The sequence below is a fragment of the Silurus aristotelis genome (assembly GCF_946808225.1).
Source record: "Silurus aristotelis genome assembly, chromosome: 11".
Classification (NCBI taxonomy): Eukaryota; Metazoa; Chordata; class Actinopteri; order Siluriformes; family Siluridae; genus Silurus; species Silurus aristotelis.
The window spans coordinates 7,602,193-7,624,846 of NC_139584.1; the positions used below are offsets into that span (position 1 = coordinate 7,602,193).

Sequence of the window (22,654 nt, forward strand, 5' to 3'; positions counted from 1 at the left end):
TCTCACCCCAGATGATTAATTCTCTTTGGAAAAATTTATCTCTTTCATAAATATTTAGGGTCTCAAACCACTGAAGCCTATACACTTACTTTGCATCTTATCTACATAGCGCATAATTGAATAGTATTCTGCACGATGCCTCCCGGGCGAGACTAATAAAACCATTTTAGCAGGATGCTGTCCTAATTAATTCACTTGATACTGTTGAGAATCATCACTGACACTCAGGAGAAGAGAGGGAAATGAAGAGTTCAAGATCATTTTCTACAGTTTATCGAACATCTAACATCAACACCAAGATTATATTCAGCAACTAGACTAGACAATAACACCGTCTTTCTCACACTATCATTTATGTTCCGAGTCATATTGTGCAGGATCGCAAAGCCAATAGATATAAGTGATTGTCAAAATAAATAAATAAATCCAAAGACACCAGACTGCCTCTGCATGTCATCTTACTTTTTGGAAGGTAATATAATGGCCGCAGAAGACTGTACTACAGCAGGGGTTCCAACCACTGGGCCATGGACCGGTTACAGGCTCACTGGATTATTTGGTACGGGAAATTTGATGTTTTTAATTAAATTTCACAGCCTGCAAGGTGTTTTAGTTTAAAAAATGAACACTTCTGCCCATTTGCTACATTAGTTTTAGTAGAAGTTTTTTCTATGCATCGGTAAATTAAGCTCCCACTAATTCTGCATTATGGTGAACTGAGTTACATTTTTATTATATATGTAATAAATGATATAATATGTATAGTAGTAATATATTATGCATGTTGTTGTGTTTAGTTATGCCCAATACCAGTCCATTGGACAATTATCTTGAGTGCATATGAGGTGGTATCAATAAGTTTCGAGACTAATCTGCAATTTCATCATGGACAGGGTTAGAACAAAAGGCAAACGTGAAATTCTGCATGAAACTGGGCAAATTTGACATGGCACACGTGCTTCAACATCACTGGAAGACGATGAGAGATCAGGAAGACCTTCAACGAGCTCAACCCCCGAAAATGTCGAAACCATTCGGCAACTTGTGCATAATGATCGTCAGAACAATCCATAATCCACATGATCTCACTTCCGCACCCACCCTACTCGCCAGATTTGGCTCCTGCGCACTTCGCACTCTTCCCAAAGATGAAGATCCAGCTCAAAGGTTGCCGTTTTGACAACATTGCGAAAGTCCAGTGCTGATCGCAAAAGGTGCTTCACGTGCTTCAAATTCCAAAAGTGGCAGGAATGCTGGGAGCACTGTATTGCTGTGCAAGGGGACTATTTTTAGGGTGATGGTGTGTAGATGTAGATAAATAAAGTACATTTTTGTAAACAGAACAAGTTTTGAAACTTTTTGATATCACCTCGTCAGTGTTAGGAATATGTTGAGGCATTATAGGGAGGAGCATACCTCCAAGTACTTCATGCTAATATCTCAGCAATTTGTCATATATTACAATTTCTTATTTATTTAAGAGATCAGTTTATCAATTTTTTATTATCAGTTTCTTATTCATTTTAATCAGTTTATGGTCACATGTCATTAACATCCACCAAACAGGTTTCCGTTAGTCAAGTCAAGAGTCAAAAGGCTTTTATAATCATTTCTACTATACACAGTGTCACACAGTACACAGTGAAAACGAGACAACGTTCCTCCAGAACCCTGGTGCTACACTAAACAACATAGAGCTACAACACAACACAAAGCTACATAAACTGCAACGAATGCAAACAGTGCAGACGAAAAACAGTACAGACAGTACAAACAGACAGACAACAGTACAGACAGACAGACAACACAAGACAATACACATAACAGAAGACACATACACATATTAGTTATCACTATTAATATTAGATATCAATAATAATCACATAACAGTCGTACTGTCAAAAGCCTCGCTTCCAGATAACAAGACAAAACATTGCATTATGATTAAAGAACTATTAATTTTTTTAATGCTCTTTAACAGTACCTGATTGATTAATAATTGTAAAAAAAAGGTCGGTGGAAAATGACTCCGAACCGTTTTTCAGCTTACCTTCTGTACGAACAGTAAACATATATAGTGGGTCTAAATGTGAACTGTAAATTTGCATTTGCTAAAGCAAACTAAGGGGTTCCAGTACTTAGTCATTTTCTCATTTCATTGGCTTGACAAGCATACCTTTATTTCACCGAGAGTAATAGTGCCCCCCCTTAAAATGGCATTTGGTGGAAAAGGGGGGGTGACATTACTGCTCCTGTCTGAAACACGCACAATCAAATATAGTGGATATGCTGGATATTATTTTACATTATTATCTTGTTATGGAAAGGAAGCAGCCTGAAACACGAGAAAGAACTCAGAGACCTATTTTTAGATAAGGGTTTCAATACTATGAATCAGTGATGAAAGCAGCATGTGTTATACATAACAGACCAAAGGGGGAAAGGAGAAGAGGAGAACCTTTGGCTCTTGATTATTTCTTTAGAATAAGAGTTCTAGAACTGTGTGAGGTTTCAGGTGGCAAGTGCTAAATATATAATTCTAGTTCCTTATTAAGCAAGCACTATGATTCAACACTGAAAACCAGGCACAGGTTAAAGGTGCATTGAATAAGATGTTTTTAAGAGAAGTTGGTAGGGTTTGACATTTGAATGATTTTTGAGCTCTTTAAACCTTCCATTACTACCCCTGTTCAGCAAGCTCAGGAAGTGCAAGAAAATGATTGCCAATCTGCAGAAATACTGTAAAGGACGTAACCAGGTTGGAAACTTACCAGGAATTTGGGGGAATTTAAGCACATTTTTGGGAAATAATTAAAAATTTGGGTAAGTTTATATAAACTGTATCAAATACAAACATAAATGTAAACATTTTGACATTCACGCAATGCTAATACAGCTAAAATAATTGACCGATTTAATTGTTAGTATGGTTTTTTTGCACAGAACAAGGAAGTTTTAAACATAAATGTATTATTATCTATCTATCTATCTATCTATCTATCTATCTATCTATCTATCTATCTATCTATCTATCTATCTATCTATATCTATATCTATATATATATATATATATATATATATATATATATATATATATAAAAGCTCAAATACCACTGACTGACTCACTCACTCATCACGAAATCTCAAAAACCACTGAACGGATTGCAATGAAATTTGGAACATACCTTCCTCTTGGGTCTTAGGTGCTCACTAAGAAAGGGTTTTGAAAAATTCGCCCTGGATCGCGGCTAACTCGTGAAAAACGCGATTTCTCACGCATTGTAAATTGTTCGAAATAACATTACGGATCCTAATGAAACTTAGTACATTGTTTCTTATTAGATGTTAGATGCACGCTAAAAATTATTTTCAAAGTAGTTTGCCCTGTATCGGTACTACAAAGGGGTAGTACGTTATTTGTTGACGTTACGTTCTGATCTCTGATCATCCAGTCCTGCTCAGTGCTTACTGCTTATTGCTATATTGCTTAGCGTTCTGCCTTCCGTAGCGAAGCACGGGTACTTTCAGCTAGTATTATATATACTGGCACGGAAAACTCGCCGAGATCGACATTTTCTGACGTTATTTTGTGTGCAGGATTTATGAAATGATCTGTGTTATGGTATAGAGGAATACACAGTGCATGTAGAAGGTGTGACCTCCTTATCCCGGCAGTAAGTGTGTATGTGATTGATAAATGTGCAGGGTAGTAATTTAACTAGTTTATTCATGTGAATTCCCATAAATTCCTGTTAATTCCAATGTAAATGTCTGGAATTTTGCAACCCTGACTGCTTCTCTACATAAATGCCTCTTCACAGAACACTTATCGCCATATCCATTATTACATTATTACAATCCATCCCTATGCAAGATGTTATTATAGGAATCATAATGCATTTGATGAGGAACATAAATTTGTAACTACTGTCAAGCTGCTTTTACCTTCTGAACAATAAGATTTCTGCTATGAATCCCCCCCACCCTGCCTTTCCATGCTGCAAGCCTGAGTGATGTTTCTTTCTTGGTTTATGGTTTTGTTTATTTAGCCATGTGTGTTTTGTTTTGTTTCCGTCGTGTCTGCACCCCATCTTGATCTGATTTAGAGTCATAATGTGTCATGATTGCTCTCATCGGTTTTGTATTTGTTCCTGATTAGTTTTCCTGTTTAGGTCATTATGCTCGGTTATTTTACTGAGAAGTCTCACCTATGATGATGCTTCTTTCCCTGATTTCTTCATTTGTGTTTATGTCTTGACATTCTGGTTTTGATCCACATCTGTGTTCACATTTCTAATCATGGATTATACTTTAATGTTACCTGCCTGTGTTATGTCCCGTGCTATGGACTTGAATGATAATTGCCGGATTTGTACAAATAAACTACATACTGATCTCACACACTTGCATCCTGCTGCTTCTGCACCTCAAACACACACCTTACAGCAGACTTCAACCAAGAACAGTTTGGGGAGGTAAAAAGAGCTCTAGCGTGTCCTGTAAGTCACGCCCTCTCTGTTTCTATGCCTGCATATGACTGGGTACATTTCCTGCTCTCAGTACTCTGGGTTGCACTGAGCGAATATGATGGCATCAGGTTTCCACCAGACAGTCTTATCTTGCACTGTGTAGTGTAGAGGTTGCACTTGGCAGACCCTGAGCCTGATGAGAGCATCGGCGTGTGGTTCATTTTAACACAGCTTACCAGCAGAGCACGTCAGCTGGCTGAAAACCTGGTTGCCTGATAGCACTCAAGCCTGGAGAACACAGTTGCGCCACCTGAGAAGAAGTTTCCACTGCCCAGGTGCAAGCATCCTCTAGACATTTTGGGGAGAAGGTTATAATCTGCATGACCGTGACCTTACACTGAGAGGACGACTGGCAACAGAGAAAGAATGAAGTCTCAAGCTACATCCAAGCACAGGACAGAGGTGATGGTCTCCACAGCCAATTCAAAGATGAAGGTCAATGAGGCACCCTCTCAAGCTAAGCCAAAGATGAAGGTCAACGAGGCAGCCTCTCAAGCCAAGCCAAAGATGAAGGTCAACGAGGCAGCCTCTCAAGCCAAGCCAAAGGTTAAAGTCAGCGAGGCAGCTTTTCAAGCAAAGCCAAAGGTTAAGGTCAGCGAAGCAGCTTTTCAAGCGAAGCCAAAGGTTAAGGTCAGCGAAGCAGCCTCTCAAGCCAAGCTAAACATCAAGGTCAGTGAGGCAGCTTCTCAAGCCAAGCCAAAGCTTAAGGTTAATACGGCTGCTTCCCAAGACAAGCCAAAGATCAAGATCAATGAGGCAGCTTCTCAATCCAAACCAAAGCTTAAGGTTAACGATGCTTCTCATTTTCATGAGGACTCTGATGAGGACATCCTTGCACCACCTCCTTCCTTTGCAGATGACAGCAGCACTCCAATTTCTGACTTTGTGCAGACTTCAGCAGACTTCATAGTGCCCCCACCTGAAGAATTTGCAGATGATGTTCTGCCACCAGACTCTGCTACTATCTAGCCAACTACGATCCTTGAGCCATCGGCTCCTGGTCTCGACAAGCTGCCATGCTGATTCCTTTAGTAGCTGGTCTCATTGTTTTTGAAAAAGAACAAATGTTTCACCTCCCTGCTCTCTTAAGGACATTGCTCCACCTGCTGCTTTGCAGAAGACATCACTCCACCTCTCCCCTCTGCTTCAGGAGCTGCACCTTTATGAATAGGTTCTCTAATGGAATTGCCTGCTACACTGTTAAGCACATACTGTACAAACTGAGCTCCTTTTGTGATTCATGTATTACGTAGTTTTTTGTTGTTGTTGTTTATGTAATGTTTCTGGCCCTGTCTTACATCAGTGTTTTAGCTTCCTTGTGTGTTATGATTGCTCTTACATGTTGGTTGTTTCAGCGCAAAGTCTTGTCCATGTTAACGTGTTTCTAAGCCTGGATGCTCATGATGTTCTATTTTCCCTGTTTTCCACATTCATGTGTTTGTCTTAGCTTTCTGGATTTTACCCACGCCGCTTTTTAATTTCTACTATGAATTCAAGATTTAATATTAATAGCTGTGGTGTTTTACTGGCAATGTTGAAAAAGAAGAATATTAATGTTATTTTAGCCATGAACAAAATAAACAGTTCATATAGGTTATCTACTTAAATATTTAAACAATTAATTAATCTAATATTTAAACAAACTGACCTTAATTAACCTTAAATAAACAAATAAACCAATTAAACAAGTAGTTTGCTCTGTTTCTTTGTTACGGTTATTGTTTATTAAGTTTAAAAAAAAAAAAAAAAAGACTAATAAACTTAATTCATGTAAATTAATGGAAGGTTTTTTTAACTTAAGTATAAACAGTATTTGAACTGCATTTTCCTTTTACACAGGTTCTAGGTAAATGCATATGTGGATCACGTATGTTGAAGGTAGGGAGATCTTATTTACAAATTATTATAGTGAGATTAACTGCACTGCAGTACAATAAAACTAACAACACTGTTCTTTTGTAACATTCCTGCAACAGAATAAGCCTTACTATGGCAAATAATCAGCAGACAAAGATCAAATTTAGGCAAATTTGTACCAGGTTCTTTTCTTCATAGAACAGACATTTAGGTTTTTGTAGTTTAATGAAATGAGAAGTGAATGTATTGTGCCTTTAAAACTCATTTACAAAGTGTAATTGCAGCCTAAAGGCCACCCTGATGCCTTCACATTTACATTTTTTGTTCCCTGTGGGGACAACTATATAAATGTACTGTAGCTTTTTTTTTAACAGTAAATCATTATTCCAATCACAATTATATAGCAATAGCCACTACTTTAATTACCTACTAGCATAAATACTAAGGTGTTCCAGCCCAGTGAAGACAGAAATAGTGCATACCTGTTTTATACATGATTTTTGGCTGATGGTTTGGGCTATAGATTTAAAAGATATAAAACTATAAGACTAAAACACATGCAGAGTGAAATTTATTTTTAAAGGGGTACATTTTGTTCTCTGTTGCCATATTGAACAGTGACACAGAAAAAAAAAATTGTAAATTCAGCTCTGAAATTCCATCATTCCATCAGTAAAAAAAAAAGTGGTTTCTTTCGTGTGTGCCGTTCCCACCATTAAGTCCAAAATGAATCACCAGACTGTTTGGTCTACTCCACTGTAATCCATCAAAGAAAAAAAATTTAGGCAAACATCATGTTGGCTAGTGTTTTGTAACAGCACAGGATGTGGTGATGCATCATGTACTGGCGCGCGCGCGCACCCACACACACACACACACACACACACACACACACACACACACACACAAACAAACAAAATGCAGGAGAACCTCAGGAGTCTGTCCACAGGATTCATTAGAGCTGGCTCAATCCCCCACTGTGCCATGTAGCACCAGCTACAAAAAAATTGAGGATTTTCCACTAAGGACCAAAGACACTTGAGAAGCTTAAGAATATATTAGAAAGTGTTAAATACAGAGTTAGCGCTCTTTAGAACAATAGAATACTTATTTAGTATCTGGAAGTAAAACCTAAATCTCCATTTACAGTACAAGTTTACAAAGCCGTATGCAATGTATTGCTTTCGTCGAAAAATTTGTGCTAATATATGAAGATTGGGTGGTTTCTTGGCAAAATAGGGGAATGGGGTGATCCTAAGAAAGTGGAGCAGTATTGATCCCCTGAGCTCCATCTCTCCCCATCATCTTTGATTGCATGTTCTGTTCCATATGGCACAGTAACTGAGGCTCCCTCGATCTGCCTCTATGTGACTAACCTCATTATTCTCATCTTGAAGGACTATACAGTAGAGCAGAATGTCCTTTACAACTTGGTAACCTATTTTCTTCTCTCCGTCCCAGCCATCATGAGAACTAGCTGGAAACAAAGTAATTGAGACCTGAAATTGAACAGAGTAGAGTGGACCTGCCTGGGTTTTATTCCCTCAATGTGGATTAGGTTTTCGGACCTTCGTCCTCTTGTTTTTAAAGCTACAATTGTAAACATTTGTAATTAATATTATGATTAGTCAACTTATTATTATTATTATTTTTAGTGTGGGATTTTTGTTTTGTCTTATAGGTTTCTTCTTCTTCTTTCGGCTTCCACAGCGGATCATCGTCTTATAGGTTTGATGTGGATAAATACATTTTAAACAAATTGCTACTAACAAAAAAGCTTCCATTGTGGCATGAGATGGATCTTTCCAAACTGGTAAGCAACAAGACTGAAAGCTAAGTTTTATTCGCACCTCCTTGTGTTGATTATTAAAGTTGTTGATGCTTTGTTTCCTTTTCCATTCATGGAAACTGGGACTGGTGTGCATATTTTATTTGCACTTTTACCTTCAACAAGAGCTGTTCCATTTCTTCATGCATGTTTAGTAACCACTTTATCCTGGTCAGGGTCACAGTAGACACCCACTAACAGTGGTAATGAGACTAGAATACACATCTAGAGGCAGATTTAGAATAGCAATACCCAACTGACCTAGCAACTTTTTTTTAATGGTAGAAGGAAATTGGAGAAACCTGAGGAAACCTATGTCGGCACATGGAGAACAGACAGTACCCAGAGATCTGGACCAAACTAGGAGCCTATAAGGATTTTCCTCAAGCTCAGCTAAAGACACCCTTTAAGCTTTCTTTTAGCAGCTTGCATAGAATAAAAAGACACATGTTCGGGGGCAGCCTGTCTAATTAATAACTTCCACTCAATTTTAAACACATCTGTTAGTGGATGAAATCAAGGGTGGATTGTGCGCGTCATCTCTACCAGATGGCATCAGAATACAAGAATAAAAGGAAAACCCACTGAGACGTGCTGAAGCCACTCATTACTGAACACATTTGTACATTTCTGCACATGCTATGTCTGCGTATGGTTCAACTGCCACGTTTTTTTTGTTTTGTGGGTTTTTTTTGCAAATGCACTCTTGTTATTCTTGTATCCACACTATCTGACAACGATACCTACCCATTATAAGCAGGAACTGTGTATGCTATCTGTAAAAGCACTTGGTCTATACTTGTGAGCGAGACAGGATTGACCCACAAATACAGAGCAATTGACCTGTCCAGACACTTGGCTTACATTAAGCTTGGCGCTTTCATCTAATTAATTCCTTTTATATACCCAGTACTATTTTTGTATCTTATTTAAAAAATATATTTTTTCAGTGTGCAAGAGAAGCATTCAGACTGCTCTGTACTGTGCTCAGACAATAACGAATCAGTGTGACAGAAGCTCAGCTGGGCTTGGATAGGGGTAAACTCAGCAGGGCAGAGAAACTACAATGAAATCAATAGACATGACAGCACGGAGGAAGCCGGGAATCCAACGGCCAAGCGAAAAAAGTGTTCAGTCCCAGCAGGCAACAGTTTGAGAGATAGATAATCAAAAGAGCAGTATTCTTTGCTGAAACAAATCTGAGAAGGTGATGTCTGTACAGACTGAACAATACATTTTGAGGACAAATCCTGCAACAGCAGTATGCCTTTTGTGTTGTTGTCTAATTACATTTAGAAATTTGGAGAAAAAAAAAAAGCAAACAAAATAATTTGGCAAAAAAAAAACATGTTATGACAACACAAGCTGTCAGAACATCTTCATTGCACCTTCTCATAGTTTCTGCAAGTTTCTGAAATATAGGCACGGAACACCATTGCTTTCAAAATAATACTCTTCATTGGGCTTTTCTTACTTCGATATCTCTTTTTTTCCTAAAGTCTTATCACGTCCAACAATGGAATTCTTCTTCACCTTAAGAGCAGCTGTTTACTTTTCTGGCATAAGCACTACTCTCCATTTTTTAAGGCCGTAAGTACAATTATAGTTTTCATTTTAAGCCGTGTTCTGCTTATATGTTACACATGTTTTTGTCTGTATTTTCTATTCTCTATTTTACAAGCGCTTTTATAGTGCTTGTGATAGTAGTGTCATTGACACTGCTCTTGTCAAGGGCACTTCTGCTCAAGAAAAATCTGACAAGCTTGAAAGCATGAACTACATGCAGGTAACCTGCATCAATCTGAAATAGTCCTAAAAAAATGGCATAAACCAACACTGAATATGTTTTAAAGTGGCCAGCTCTGAATATGACCTGCATGTGGACTCTCAATCACAGTTTCCAACCACTGGTATTCTTCCCAAAGTTCTTCCCAAAGATATGAATACAGCTTTCCCTTTAGTCACTGGTGCTACTGAAACACAGCCAGTTAAGAAGTCTTCCCGCCATCTGTCTTCCATAATATATCCCTTTTTAAAGTCATGTAGCTCTTATTTTGATATATAATGGAAGAAAAATGTTAAGAATGTTTAAAAAAATCCCACATAGCATGGCATATTGATACATTGCTGAACCTATTACATATAAACAGCAAGCACTAAAAATAATGTTGCCATGTATTACCAAACACAACAGAACACGATACTAATACAGAGTGTGGCTTTTCTCTGAAAATGGATTCCACAAAATCTTGGAAACATTCTAGGATGCCCATGATCAATAACAATTCTCCAGTCGACGATGGAATTCAATTCAACGATAGTCCCCACACCATTACACCACCTCCACCATGCTGAACTGTTGCCATAAGGCAAGTTGGACAAATGGATGCGGTCAGATTTGGACCCTACACTCTGTGTGCCTCACCAGAAATAAAAATTCATTCGACCGGGTTATAGTTTTCCAGTTTTCCAATGTCCAGTTTTTTTTCAACGCTTTTCTGCTCACCACAATCTTCCAGCTTTATTATCGGAGACACTGTCAGCTTGAGCCCTCGCTCATCAAAAAGGTGTTTCTGTCCACAGAACTGCAGCACACTGAATGTTTTTTCTTTATTGCACTCTTCAGAGTAAACTCTAGAGACTTGTTGTGTCTGAAAATCCCAGGAGATCAGCAGTTATAGAAACACTCATACCAACCCGTCTGGCACCAATCATGCCCCAGTCAAATCATTCTGATGATGCCGCCTTCTAATGATTGATGTGATTATGACCCATAGCTGCCAGCCCACATCTGCATGATCTTATGCCTTGCACTACTACCAAATGACTGGCTGGTTAGATAAATGCATTAACGATTATTTGTCCAGTTGTTCCTAATAAACTACTAGTATGTGTCCTAGTCCTAGCCTAGTCTAGACAATAAATTCTGACAGATATGAACTGCTCACCTCACAGATGGCATTAAGGGACTAAGTAGATCACTTTATCTTTCTATATAAGCCTGCCACTAAAGTCAGATTCACCTTTAAAAGAGCTCAATCATTTTCCAGTCTGCGAGTGTAAGCAGAGGTACGTTTTAATTATAAATGGACATGACATTCCATCTTCAATCCCCAACTGAAAGTCAGTTGTTATCCTCTGCATTTAATACTTTTTATTAATACTATTTAATGAATCACAATGCATAATTTTTACAGTCACTAACCTGCATGCAAACATGCACTTAAAATGCAGGGCGGATATTTAGCGCGAGTCAGTCATACTTTGAAGCTTGCATCAACACACACACACACACACACACACACACACACACACACACACACACACACACACACACACACACACACACACACACAGCAGGCACGGTGAGAAACAAGGCTCGGTAATAACTGAGCATCACCTCAGGCTTCTCAAACACATCAAAAAGCTTTAGCTTTGACAAGAATAGCAGAAGGCGATGCACGTCATCGTCCACACCTCTGCGCTCTCTGTTGCCAGTTTCTTTTCTACTTTCCAGCAAAAGTTCCTGCAGTGACACGAAGAATCTGCAGCAATTAGTGAGAATTGGACACGAGTGCATAATAGTATTAATGATTTACATTTCATCACTACAACTGCTTCAACTGGCATCTCCGATGATAAATCAGTCTGATAACACAGGCTAGTGCAAGTAATTATATAATCGCCTCAACAGATCAACATGCAAAGTTGCCAACAATGTAGGTCTTTCATTGTTTTTAATTTCGCAAAATAAATCAGTGTCGCTCCAGGGTACATATCACAGATTATTCCGTTCACACTTTATATTAATGAAGCTGGATCAAATCTGAGCAACTCTTTCTTTTACACAGAATGATGATTTGCTAGGGTTGATAAAGTAGGACATCTTGGATCTACAAACTGTCCCTATAAATTATTGAATGTAATGTTGAATTCAACTCCGTCGGTGATTACAGCCTCATATTGCTCATCGGGAAAAAAAAGACCATGGTGTATAAAACTGCTGCTTTCTAGTGAACTTTTTTTTTAACTTGTTGAAGAAATTAAAAAGTTAATTCATTTTTTTAATATAACAGTGAGGCATAAATGATTTAGGTATTTGAATTAATGAGTTGTAATTGGCAATTTACAAAGACAAAACCTACAATGAGTTCTCTTCTGGCCCCACTTTTACTCACCTCTTTTTATTTTAAATTACATTGAAATTATTTAGTAAATATTATTATTAATAGGAAATATAGCTGTATTATTTTGGCCAGGTCAGAAGGTTCTGGAAAATACGAGGTTTATCAGTGTAAGTTTAACCAGTCAATAAAATGTTATGCTTAACCGAGTACATCGTTTTTTCTTTTACTTCTTGTGTTCAAGCTACTACTCAAGAACTAACTAAAGAACTAACCTTTATCATCAAGAAAAGGCATGGACTGAATCAAATACCCGTCTTATTTAGACAAAAGTTATTCTACCCAGAAGGTCTTTTATGAAAGCTATGCTGTAATGCTCTAATCTGAAACAAACCCCACCCCAAATCATTCCTGAAGGATATTTATGTTCAGGGACTCATTTATTTATTTTCGTTTAATCTTAGCACACTGTCATGGATGAGTCAGAGAACCTAATGTGTCTCAAATGAGTGTCAGGTTCATTCTCTCTAAAATCATCTCTCGTAATGAGTAAATGGATTGTGAATTGACTTAAAAAACAATTACTGGCATAAACACGGGCAGCGCGACAGAACTTTTCAGCTTGTGCTCAATATAACCTTGATGCATTTGCTTATTAAAGCAGAGCAGGGTCTTAAACACTTTGAAACAGAGCCCACAGGTGAAACCGAAGATGTTTTTACTCCTATAAAGACATCCCTCCCTTGACAGTACTTATCAAATTGAGCTGCCATGCTAGAGTTATTGCTGTTTGCATACAAAACATGCGCAAACAGTAGAGTAGAGGTAGAAGTAGAGGACTCATTTGCCCATGAACTGGTGTCTAGGCTCATCTATGACTGACTTCATCCCCCTTTTAAAACACAAGTTGCAAACTATATATTGAACAGAATAGCAGTGAGAGCACAGAAGATTACAGTAAATATTTTTAAAAAATGTAAATAGTTTGGCGTTTAAATAAAGAGTGTAGCAGAGCTGTGCGATAGAGTAGTTTACACACGACAGTACAAACATACTGCAACACAGTAAATATCCTGCTAGCACAATGTGCAGTTATTTATTAGCCTCAAGGCTGTCTCAAAATCTGTCTGTGCCTGTCCCAGTACTGCAGTACCATCTGTTAGATTTATATGTATATAAATATTAATGGCTTTTTAGTTCATGTCCCAATTGGGACATACTTCTGTGCCACACAAAACAACAACAAACCTATTAATTTGTTTATTATAAGCGAGGTATTATTCTCCCTGCTCTAAAACAATTTAATAATCCAACACATGGGTTTAAATCAACCTGACACAACTCAGTGAAAAAACAACCACAGGTTACAGACGTAACCAAAATGATCCTCCTGAATGAACCCCTATGCAGCAAACGTGTTGCAGTGGCTCAAGAAACTGTTTCCAAAGAACAACCTGCCCATATATTCTAATACAGAGAAACACAGCTGGAAACCTGTGTGTTAAAATGTGCAGTTTAGGGAGTACGCCAGAAAGCCTGCACAATTTTATACAAACCTGATCCTGGAGTAATCCCTATACTGAGCATTTGAATACACAGGTTCCAAGCCTGATCCTGGAGTACCCTTTTATCGTGCACATTTTAATACACGGGCTCCCGACCGTGGTCCTGGAGTACTCCATATCCTGTACATTTTAATACACAGGTTCCAACCCTGATCCTAGAGTACCCTCTATCGTGCGCATTTTAATAGACGGGCTCCCAACTGGGGTCCTGGAGTACTCCATATCTTGTACATTTTAATACACAGCCTCTCAACCCTGAACTTGGAGTAATCCATATCCTGCACAATTCAATACACAGGTTTCCAGGACTGATTCTTGAGTATTCTAAGTACTATATATTTGCATACACAGCCTCTCAACCCTGATCCTGGCATATTCCCTATCCTGAACGTTTTAATGCAGAGTTTCCAGAACTGATCCTGGAGTAATCCATATCCCACATATTTTAATACACAGACTCCCAATCCTGATTCTGGAGTAATCCCTATCCTGCACATTTTAATACACAAGATCCTAACCAGGTTCCTGGAGTACTCCACATACTGTACATTTTTTTAGGGCACATGTTCCCAGTCCTGATCCTGAAGTAGACCATATCCTGGACATTTTAATACACAGGTTTCCAACCCTGTTTCTTGAGTTCCCTCGATCTTCTACATTTTAATACACGTTTCCAGCCCGGATCCCGGATTACTCCGTATCCTGTACATTTTACTGCACATTTTTCCAGCCCTGATCCTGGAGCACTCTGTATCCTAGACATTTTAATACACAGACTCCCAATCCTAATTCTGGAGTAATCCCTATTCTGTACATTTTAATACACAAGATCTTAACCAGGTTCCTGGAGTACTCCATATCCTGTATATTTTAATACACAGGTTCCCAACCCTGATCCTGAAGCAGTGCCTAACTGGAAATCAATGACATGAGCAAAACAGTGGGTCCATATTTGAGGGGAAAAAAAGAAACTGGTACTTAACTGAAGTCATGTAATAGAGCACTTATTTAGTAGTAAAGCTGATCCTTATCTACAAGGTAAACCTCGACGCGTGTGATGAAGGCGACCTGAGAAAAGAAACCTGGCAATTAAGCAGGTCACGTGACTCAAAGCGGTTCGCGAAAGAACGCTTTTCTCGCAAAAGAGCGTTCGCGTTAGTAGATGCAGCTTTCGGAAGTTCCCATCAGCCGCTTTTCATAGTAAGGCTCAGAATTCCTCCCTGTCGACGTGCTTAAAAAGAGAAGAAGAAGCGACACGGATAAAAGAAAAGGGGCGGAAGTCCGCGTCTCACCGTCTAAGTCCTTGAAAGGACGACGGCCAGGACATCCTGGATTTCTTGAGCCCGGGGCGACCGCCGGTGTCCACTGCGTACGTGCGCTCCATCGTCCGCGGACTCAGGTATTTCTCGTTATCCGAGAAGCCGCGCTGTCTCACTCGGTGGCTCTTCCGCGTTCCGTGGCACGGCTGCGACTGGAGCACCTGAACGTTAACCTGAGCCTGGGACTGAGGCTGGAGAGTCACTTGGTCCTGTTGTTTCCACAGATGTTTGGGAGCTTGTATATTTTCCCCGCTGCTCGGAGCGAGGCACGGAGCCGTCACCCCGGCATCCATACTCGCGCTCTTATATAAATATATATATATATATATATATTTGTGTATAAATATATATTACAGATATAATTATAAAATCTTAAAAACACAACTTTCCACAAAACTCCAAATGCCTATTTATGTTCAAAAATGTAAATTAAGCCACTTTAGAGTAAAACATGGCTGCTTATAAATAAACTAGAATATTCTTCAAGGCGTTTAATGTGCGCCCCAAGCTCAAATAAAAATAATATCTATTCGTTTGCGTCATATTTTAATCCTATAAAGAAAACGAAAGTTTTTTTTTCTATATTATATAAAGTCTAATATTATCAACCCACGCTCACAGCTGGTCGCAGTAGTGAATAGGAGCGCGTGCGCTCGCCTATAAACCTACAGGCTTCCCCTCCTGACCACGCCCACTGCACTACAACCACGCCCACGAGCAGCTCCCATCCCAGACAAAAAACTCGGGTTCCGCCCACTAGGTGAACTTCCACACACCATTCATGCTATTGTCTCAAATAAATTCCTTACACATACCAGTGAAGGAGGTACAGAGTTCAATGTGGTTTAGATGGTAATTTTAAGATCAGGTCAGCTTTACTGTCAGAGCTTTCCAGCATACAGAGCATACAAATAGAGTACAATGCCTGCGTTGCTGTAACATGCTCCACCACCTTGTACAGTACGTGATTCTCATATTCCTGTGTAGTATGCTGACCATGGGGGAGGTGCTGCACAAGTTTTAGACTGATGCATGTAGCATAAATAATGCAGATTATGTATATCCAGTAGAGTGCGAGCGCAGAGGTCTATGGATGGTTTGAGTGCAGACAGGATGTCCTGGTGAGCTAGTGAGGATGCATCATAGCTCTGGATTTCATTATACAATCCTCAGTTCAATTTACCCTCAGCCAAATGAGAAAAACAGAACTTGTTATTAAAGGTGTAATCATATTCTGAGCTCAGCATTGCTCATTTCTGAGATTTATTTCACACGGCAAATCCAAACGCAAGCACCAGTTCAGAGCCGACGTTCTGGGCGAGCAGACAAACAAACATTCATTCGAAAAAAAGAAACAGAATTCTTGATTGCATGCAAAATGTTAGTTAGTAGATTCAAGATTCAAACGTTTATTGTCATATGTACTTCTTCTTTCGGCTGCTCCTGTGAGGGGTCACCACAGCGGGTCATCTCTTTCCATACCACTCTGTCCTCTACATCTGCCTCTTTTTCTCACCACATCCATAAACCTTTTTTTTTGCCTTCCTCTTTTCCTACTTCCTGGCGGCCTCATCCTCAGCATTCTTATACCGATATACCCCATGTCCCTCCTCTATACATGTCCAAACCATCTCAATCTGGCCTCCCTCACTTTGTCTCCAAAACGTCCTACATGCTAATGAACTAATTTCCAATCCTGTCCATCGTCGTCAATGTACAGGAAACTGTCTGTTACACCATATAATAAAATTCTTACTCTATGAAACCTACAAGCAGACTATGACATAAATTAAGGATTTATGGAAGCATTGTTTAGTTTTATGTTGTGCCATGTACACCGTTTCCTGGAAAAAAGAGTCGTGATTCATTTCAATGTTTACTGTACCAGCTGTATATGTTTGAAATGAGAATAAAGCTTCTTGAAGACAGTTGCATGTATCTCATGTATTATGATACAGTATAGTACAAGTAGTGATGAAGAGGTACATGCATGTCGTGATGTGCAGACAGGGTAGCATAATAGGGTAGTGATGCTGCATCCTCTGTGTGGAGTGTTCTCAAAAACATGCAGCTGGGTGGGTCTTTAATTGAACATGTGTATGACCGATGTTCATGAACTAGGCTCTAGATTCACCAGAATAAGCCGCTTACTTAAAATGTATTCATTTATTCATGTTTAAGGTGACAATAAATCCACTGGGGAAAATGGATTTGAGCAGGAATGCGATCTGTGATGGGACACACCATTCACAAGTTAACACCAATTTGGGGGCAATACAGTATAGAAAATTCGATCAAAAATATTGTTTTTGGGAGTCCGCACAAGCACTAAGTCAATCTCACGATCAAACCGCGAATGCTGGAGCAGTGATGCACCGCTGCAATCCTCTGGCCAATTGCACTACAGAAGATGAATGAGTAAATAAAGTGCAGTAATTAAATATTGTCACTGCCGCTATGTTATTGGGAATAGCTACACTTAAGATCATCAGCTGTAAATTATTGACAATGTGTAAATGATTTGTTAACTACTCTCGGTTGCCATGTCAGTTCATTTAATGGTGCAATCCATCAAGCTAGCGTTTGCTCTCAGTGCAGGTGACAGGTGCTGATGCTTTCCTGCAGGTGTAAAATCCGACCCGTAATCTGACAGAAAGTGCTAAAGCACAAAATTTTGCTCGCTCTGACCATGAAATTGCATTTGATGATAAAACCTTTCATTGGTCTTCCTTTCTTCTTATCAGATTTTCAGTCAGACATCGTTATCTTTTATGTGCTCTGTTCAAGCATAACATGAAACCTTACAACTGGAAGGCTGACTTTCCAACATCTGAAATGGCGAGGAAGGATAATCCCTATATGTGCTTGCGATACAGTTGAGCAAGCTAAACATTTTAAAGCCCTTCCCCTAACCCTTTTTTAATTTACTAATTTGTGTTTGTTTTACCTTCTAAAAGAAATCATATTCTTATGTATTAAATTAACAAAAAGAAGTATAAACATATTGAGATTTTTATTAGGAGTGACAAGGATGGACATGATTAGAAATGAGTTTATTAGAGGGACTGTGCATGTAGGACATTTTGGAGAAAGGTAAGGGAGATGGTTTGGACATGTGAGGAGGAGGGACATGGGGTACATCATTAGGAGAATGCTGAGGATGAAGCCGCCAGGAAGAAGGAAAAGAGGAAGACCAAGGAGGAGGTTTATGGAGGTGGTGAGGGAAGACATGCAGGTAATTGGTTTAAAGGAGGCAGATGTAGAGGACAGTGTAGTATGGAGACGGATGATCCACTGTGGCGAACCCCTAATGGGAGCAGCTGAAAGAAGAAGAAGAAGAAACATATTGAGATCTTGTTGCAGCTTCTTTAGATCAAATGTGGAGATTAAGGTCATGACTTTAGTAGTATAGTGGGGTGAAAAGGCAAATGTCTACCTTTTGAAGAGCATTTATGTTATTTTTGAGTACAATGGATAATAGACATATTTTACAAACACGCTCTGATTCCTCAATGTCCTTATATTAAAATATCACCCAACCACACATATATATTGTTAATTTAGAAATTATTAATAGATGCATGCACATTTTGTAAATTTGAATACAAACCCATTTACAGTATGCATACTAAGGTATTATCCAATTATTAACCTTAAAAAAGGACAGTCAATAGATTTGTCTCATGTGATGTTTTAGGTTAGCGCCCGAACCCCCATTCCCACCCCAACGACATATTAGTCTATCGTAATGCATATTTCCTTACAGCAATTATCCACATATAGAAAATCTGTCGTTTATTACATTTCAACGAACAAATATAAGCTGTTTATTGTCCTACATTAAGGGTGTGATGGAAATGGGTACGCTCAAGTATAAAACAACAAAACCACAGTAAAGGTGCCTTATTCTCCATAGTGGCATAATAAATTTGCTATTATTATCAGTGTACTTACATATGTTTTAGAGGTGCCTTAATTAGGCCAACGTTTTTAAAGAACATCCACCATGAATGACTTGCAATCATTAATAATTAGACCTCTGATCTAAAATGGCAAATTTTATTAGATTTATTTTGTATAGAAATTTACTTATTATTACTTGAATGTTTTTTTCTTTTAAATGTCTGCTGACATGTCTGTTTTTGAATTTTTGGTTAGATTAGGGGACATTTTCCACAATGCTTTTTTTTTTTTTTTTTTTTTTAATGTACCTTCTGAGTGAAGCAATGGATTTGTCCAGCTTTCTCACTCCTTATATGTAGACTTTGTGCAAACAGATCAGTATGCAAAGCTTAAAATATTATGCAAATAGTATCACCATCACCATTGCACTATTTATCTTATAAATCGATAAATAGCTACGAGGAGTGTTTGCTTTATTTCAGTGTAACGGTACAGAACTGCATAGTATTCCAGGACAGAATTCAATGCAGACTTACAACAATTTGTTGTCTCTGGTAAAACCTGCAATTTTCATTAAGATGATATTACCATTGCTGGGAAATGGTTCGTGAAAAAAGCTATTGCTGTTCTTTTTTTTTCAGGAGCTAACGACATGTTCTGCCTGTTTTCCCTTATGCTAAACTCCACTGTAAATATGTTAGCATTGTTTTCAATGTGACACCACCACAGCAGACACCCCATGACATCTCACAGAACCAATAAAACAAAAATCAATACTTGCTGATAAATTAGCGGCGGGATTACACAATTATCAAATCAAAAATCACAAATATTTTAAACATCAAAACATTTGATGTTTTTCAGTATGTAGGTTCTCTTTACTAAATGAACATTTAATTCTGTTGCGAGCGGATGAAAAAACTAATCTCTCTGGTGAATTTCAGACCATATGCCGAAGAGGCAAACTGCTGTTGCACGTAGCTTAGCATCTGATTGACAGCACTCAGTCTCTAGATGGAGCACATCACTTATCTAATTTATTTGACACAAACTCCAACAATAACAAATAGTTGTTTTGACAGGAATGCTTCTTCCTCCTAACCTTCACAGCTCATTTGACAGCGGACACTTTCGTCTGAGCTAACACAAAAGACTACTGCAATTCAGCTTAGCAGAGCTGCTACGGTATTCGCAGCACGATCCAAATTACAAATACAGAACTCATTATTAATAAAATAATTATGGTTCAGAGCTAAGCATAGCTCGTTTCTGAGATTAATGTTACATGCCAAATCCAAATGTAAATTCAGAGCTGACATTTACAGCAACCAGTCGAGTAAACATTCATTTCGAAAAAGAAACATTCCGGTTTTTCCTCTCAAAGAGACAAAGTGTGTGGTAGGTAGGTAGATAAGTAGGTAGGTAGATAAGTAGATAGATAAGTAGATAGATAGATAGATAGATAGATAGATAGATAGATAGATAGATAGATAGATAGATAGATAGATAGATAGATAGATAGATAGATAGATAGATAGATCTTAACTTAACAGTACGATTGTTGCTGTTTATTGTCTGAGACTATCATGCAGGTTTAACATTTTTAGGTTTAGTTACATGATGAACACCAAAAAATTATTCCGAGCAACCGTTTATCCATGGGTAGGTGCCAGATTAAAGCATCCTAGAGAACATCCTGAAAGGTAGTCTACTACAGCAAAGCAGATGAAGGTTAAACAAATACACGAGGGCTAGCTCAAACAAAAGTATGCTAATGTTTCCCACAATAGCTAAAAGGAAACAGTCTCTAAGTTAGAATGATATTATTTGCATAATTCAAATTAGCTTTTGTACAAGTGTACAAAACTTTCTATTCAAATGATGTTGTCATCATACAGTACATTTAGCACTGGCAATTCTCGTGTACACACTAGCACTTGGAATGCAAGCATACAGTAAATTAAGCAACTGTAACCTCTAGAGTGCATTTACATGTTTTTAAACCTAAAAGAAGCCTCTTAGATGATGCTTTGGTTTCTTAAATAGGTAAAAGGCACCTGTCAGAAAGTGTAACCTTAACAAAGAATTATATAACCAGCATTATATATAAAGGTTCAGCTTTGTACCTGCTGTTCTCAGCAGAGGTGATGGCGATGAGCGGTGGAGCTCTCAGGGAGGGGCTGGTGGGCCGTGGCTGTGCCGTTTCCGTCTCTGATCTTCTATCGCAGTAGTACTGTTCAGCCTGTCGAAAGACCAGTGGTGGCAGCTGCAAACTGCGACACGAGAGCCTTCGCACTGTGAAGGGCTCCATGCAGGTGAGTGGACATCCTTCAGGAGACAAGGAGGAGTCCGACACCTGAGCAAGAAGGGGTCAAAGTCACACTGGGAGATGATCTCTATGGCTATTTAGTGTTGATGGTTTCGGCAGACTTGCCTTTTGTGTAAAACAGTTGAGAGAAGAATTTAGAATGGAATTACAATATGGCTATTATAGCCATAACATTTGATACCTTGTCTATTCACAATCAATTACATTATGAAGTCCATTTATAATTGAATTGTTTTTTTCTCCATTGTATTAAAATTTCCCTACACTTGAGCTAGGAGACCCAAATATGTTCTAGCATGACAACGTCCCGTGCACAAAGCCCGCTAAATAAAGATTTGCATGGGTTGGATTGGAAGATCTTGAGTGGCCTGTTATAGAGCTCTGACCTAAATCCTTTGGAATAAATAAAACACTGATTGCACCCTATGCCTCCTCACCCTACATCAATACTTGACATTACTAACACCATCGCGGTTGAATTAGCACAAATCTGCACACCCATACTCCAAAATGTAGTGGAACATCTTCATAAAAGAGTGGAGGAACAAATGTGGAATGAATTGTCATGACATTTATAATGTAATTGTCTGTAAATAACAATAACAATGACTCCTAAAGCTGAAATAAGAAGAAAAAAAGAAGAACAACAAGATCAGGACACTAAAAGGAACCTTTGCTATGTTTCAACACAGACGGCTAATGGGGCAATACCAGAGAAACTGTACCTCTTCTAACTTTTATACGGATTACATTATTCAGAGAATATTTGTATTCGAGGTGAATTGGTTTATTTAAAAGTAGACTTTTCGAGCTTAATATACAGATATTTGTTATGTCTGTGAGGCGAGTATTCAGTAAGATTCAGGTTGTTTTATTTATGTGTCTGTGAAGAGAGATGGCAGGGAGCGCCCCGTCTGTTTTCTTTATTTTACAAAAGCACAGCATTTTTTTATGTCGTTATTATGAGTGTATACAAATTACAGTAGACTACTTTTACAGATTTGAATGATGTGTTGCTCTTCTCTGTACAATCAAAAAAGACTAAATTGAGAGCGTTATACGGAAAGAATGCCACAAAACGCAGCGGCACGTTTGTCGACCTCAGAGGGTTAATTGTAGGATGTGCGCACCATTTTGGTGTTTGATTTGAGACTTGGCACATCAGTTAAACAAATGTTTACTGATTAAAAGTTTTTTTTA

At 38.5% G+C, this 22,654-nt stretch overlaps 1 protein-coding gene across 3 annotated transcripts in view; it reads right to left on the reverse strand.

Moving 5' to 3' along the window:
• pde4d (phosphodiesterase 4D, cAMP-specific) overlaps positions 1–22,654 on the reverse strand; it is a 168,714-nt gene that overhangs the window by 128,654 nt on the left and 17,406 nt on the right. For 2 of the 3 annotated variants that reach the window (XM_083555344.1, XM_083555345.1), the window contains one exon: positions 21,252–21,481. In XM_083555344.1, coding sequence (XP_083411470.1) covers positions 21,252–21,481 — 230 coding nt within the window. Of the gene's footprint in view, positions 1–15,195; positions 16,536–21,251; positions 21,482–22,654 lie in introns of those variants that run through there. The other variant, XM_083555343.1, reaches the window with a different exon arrangement.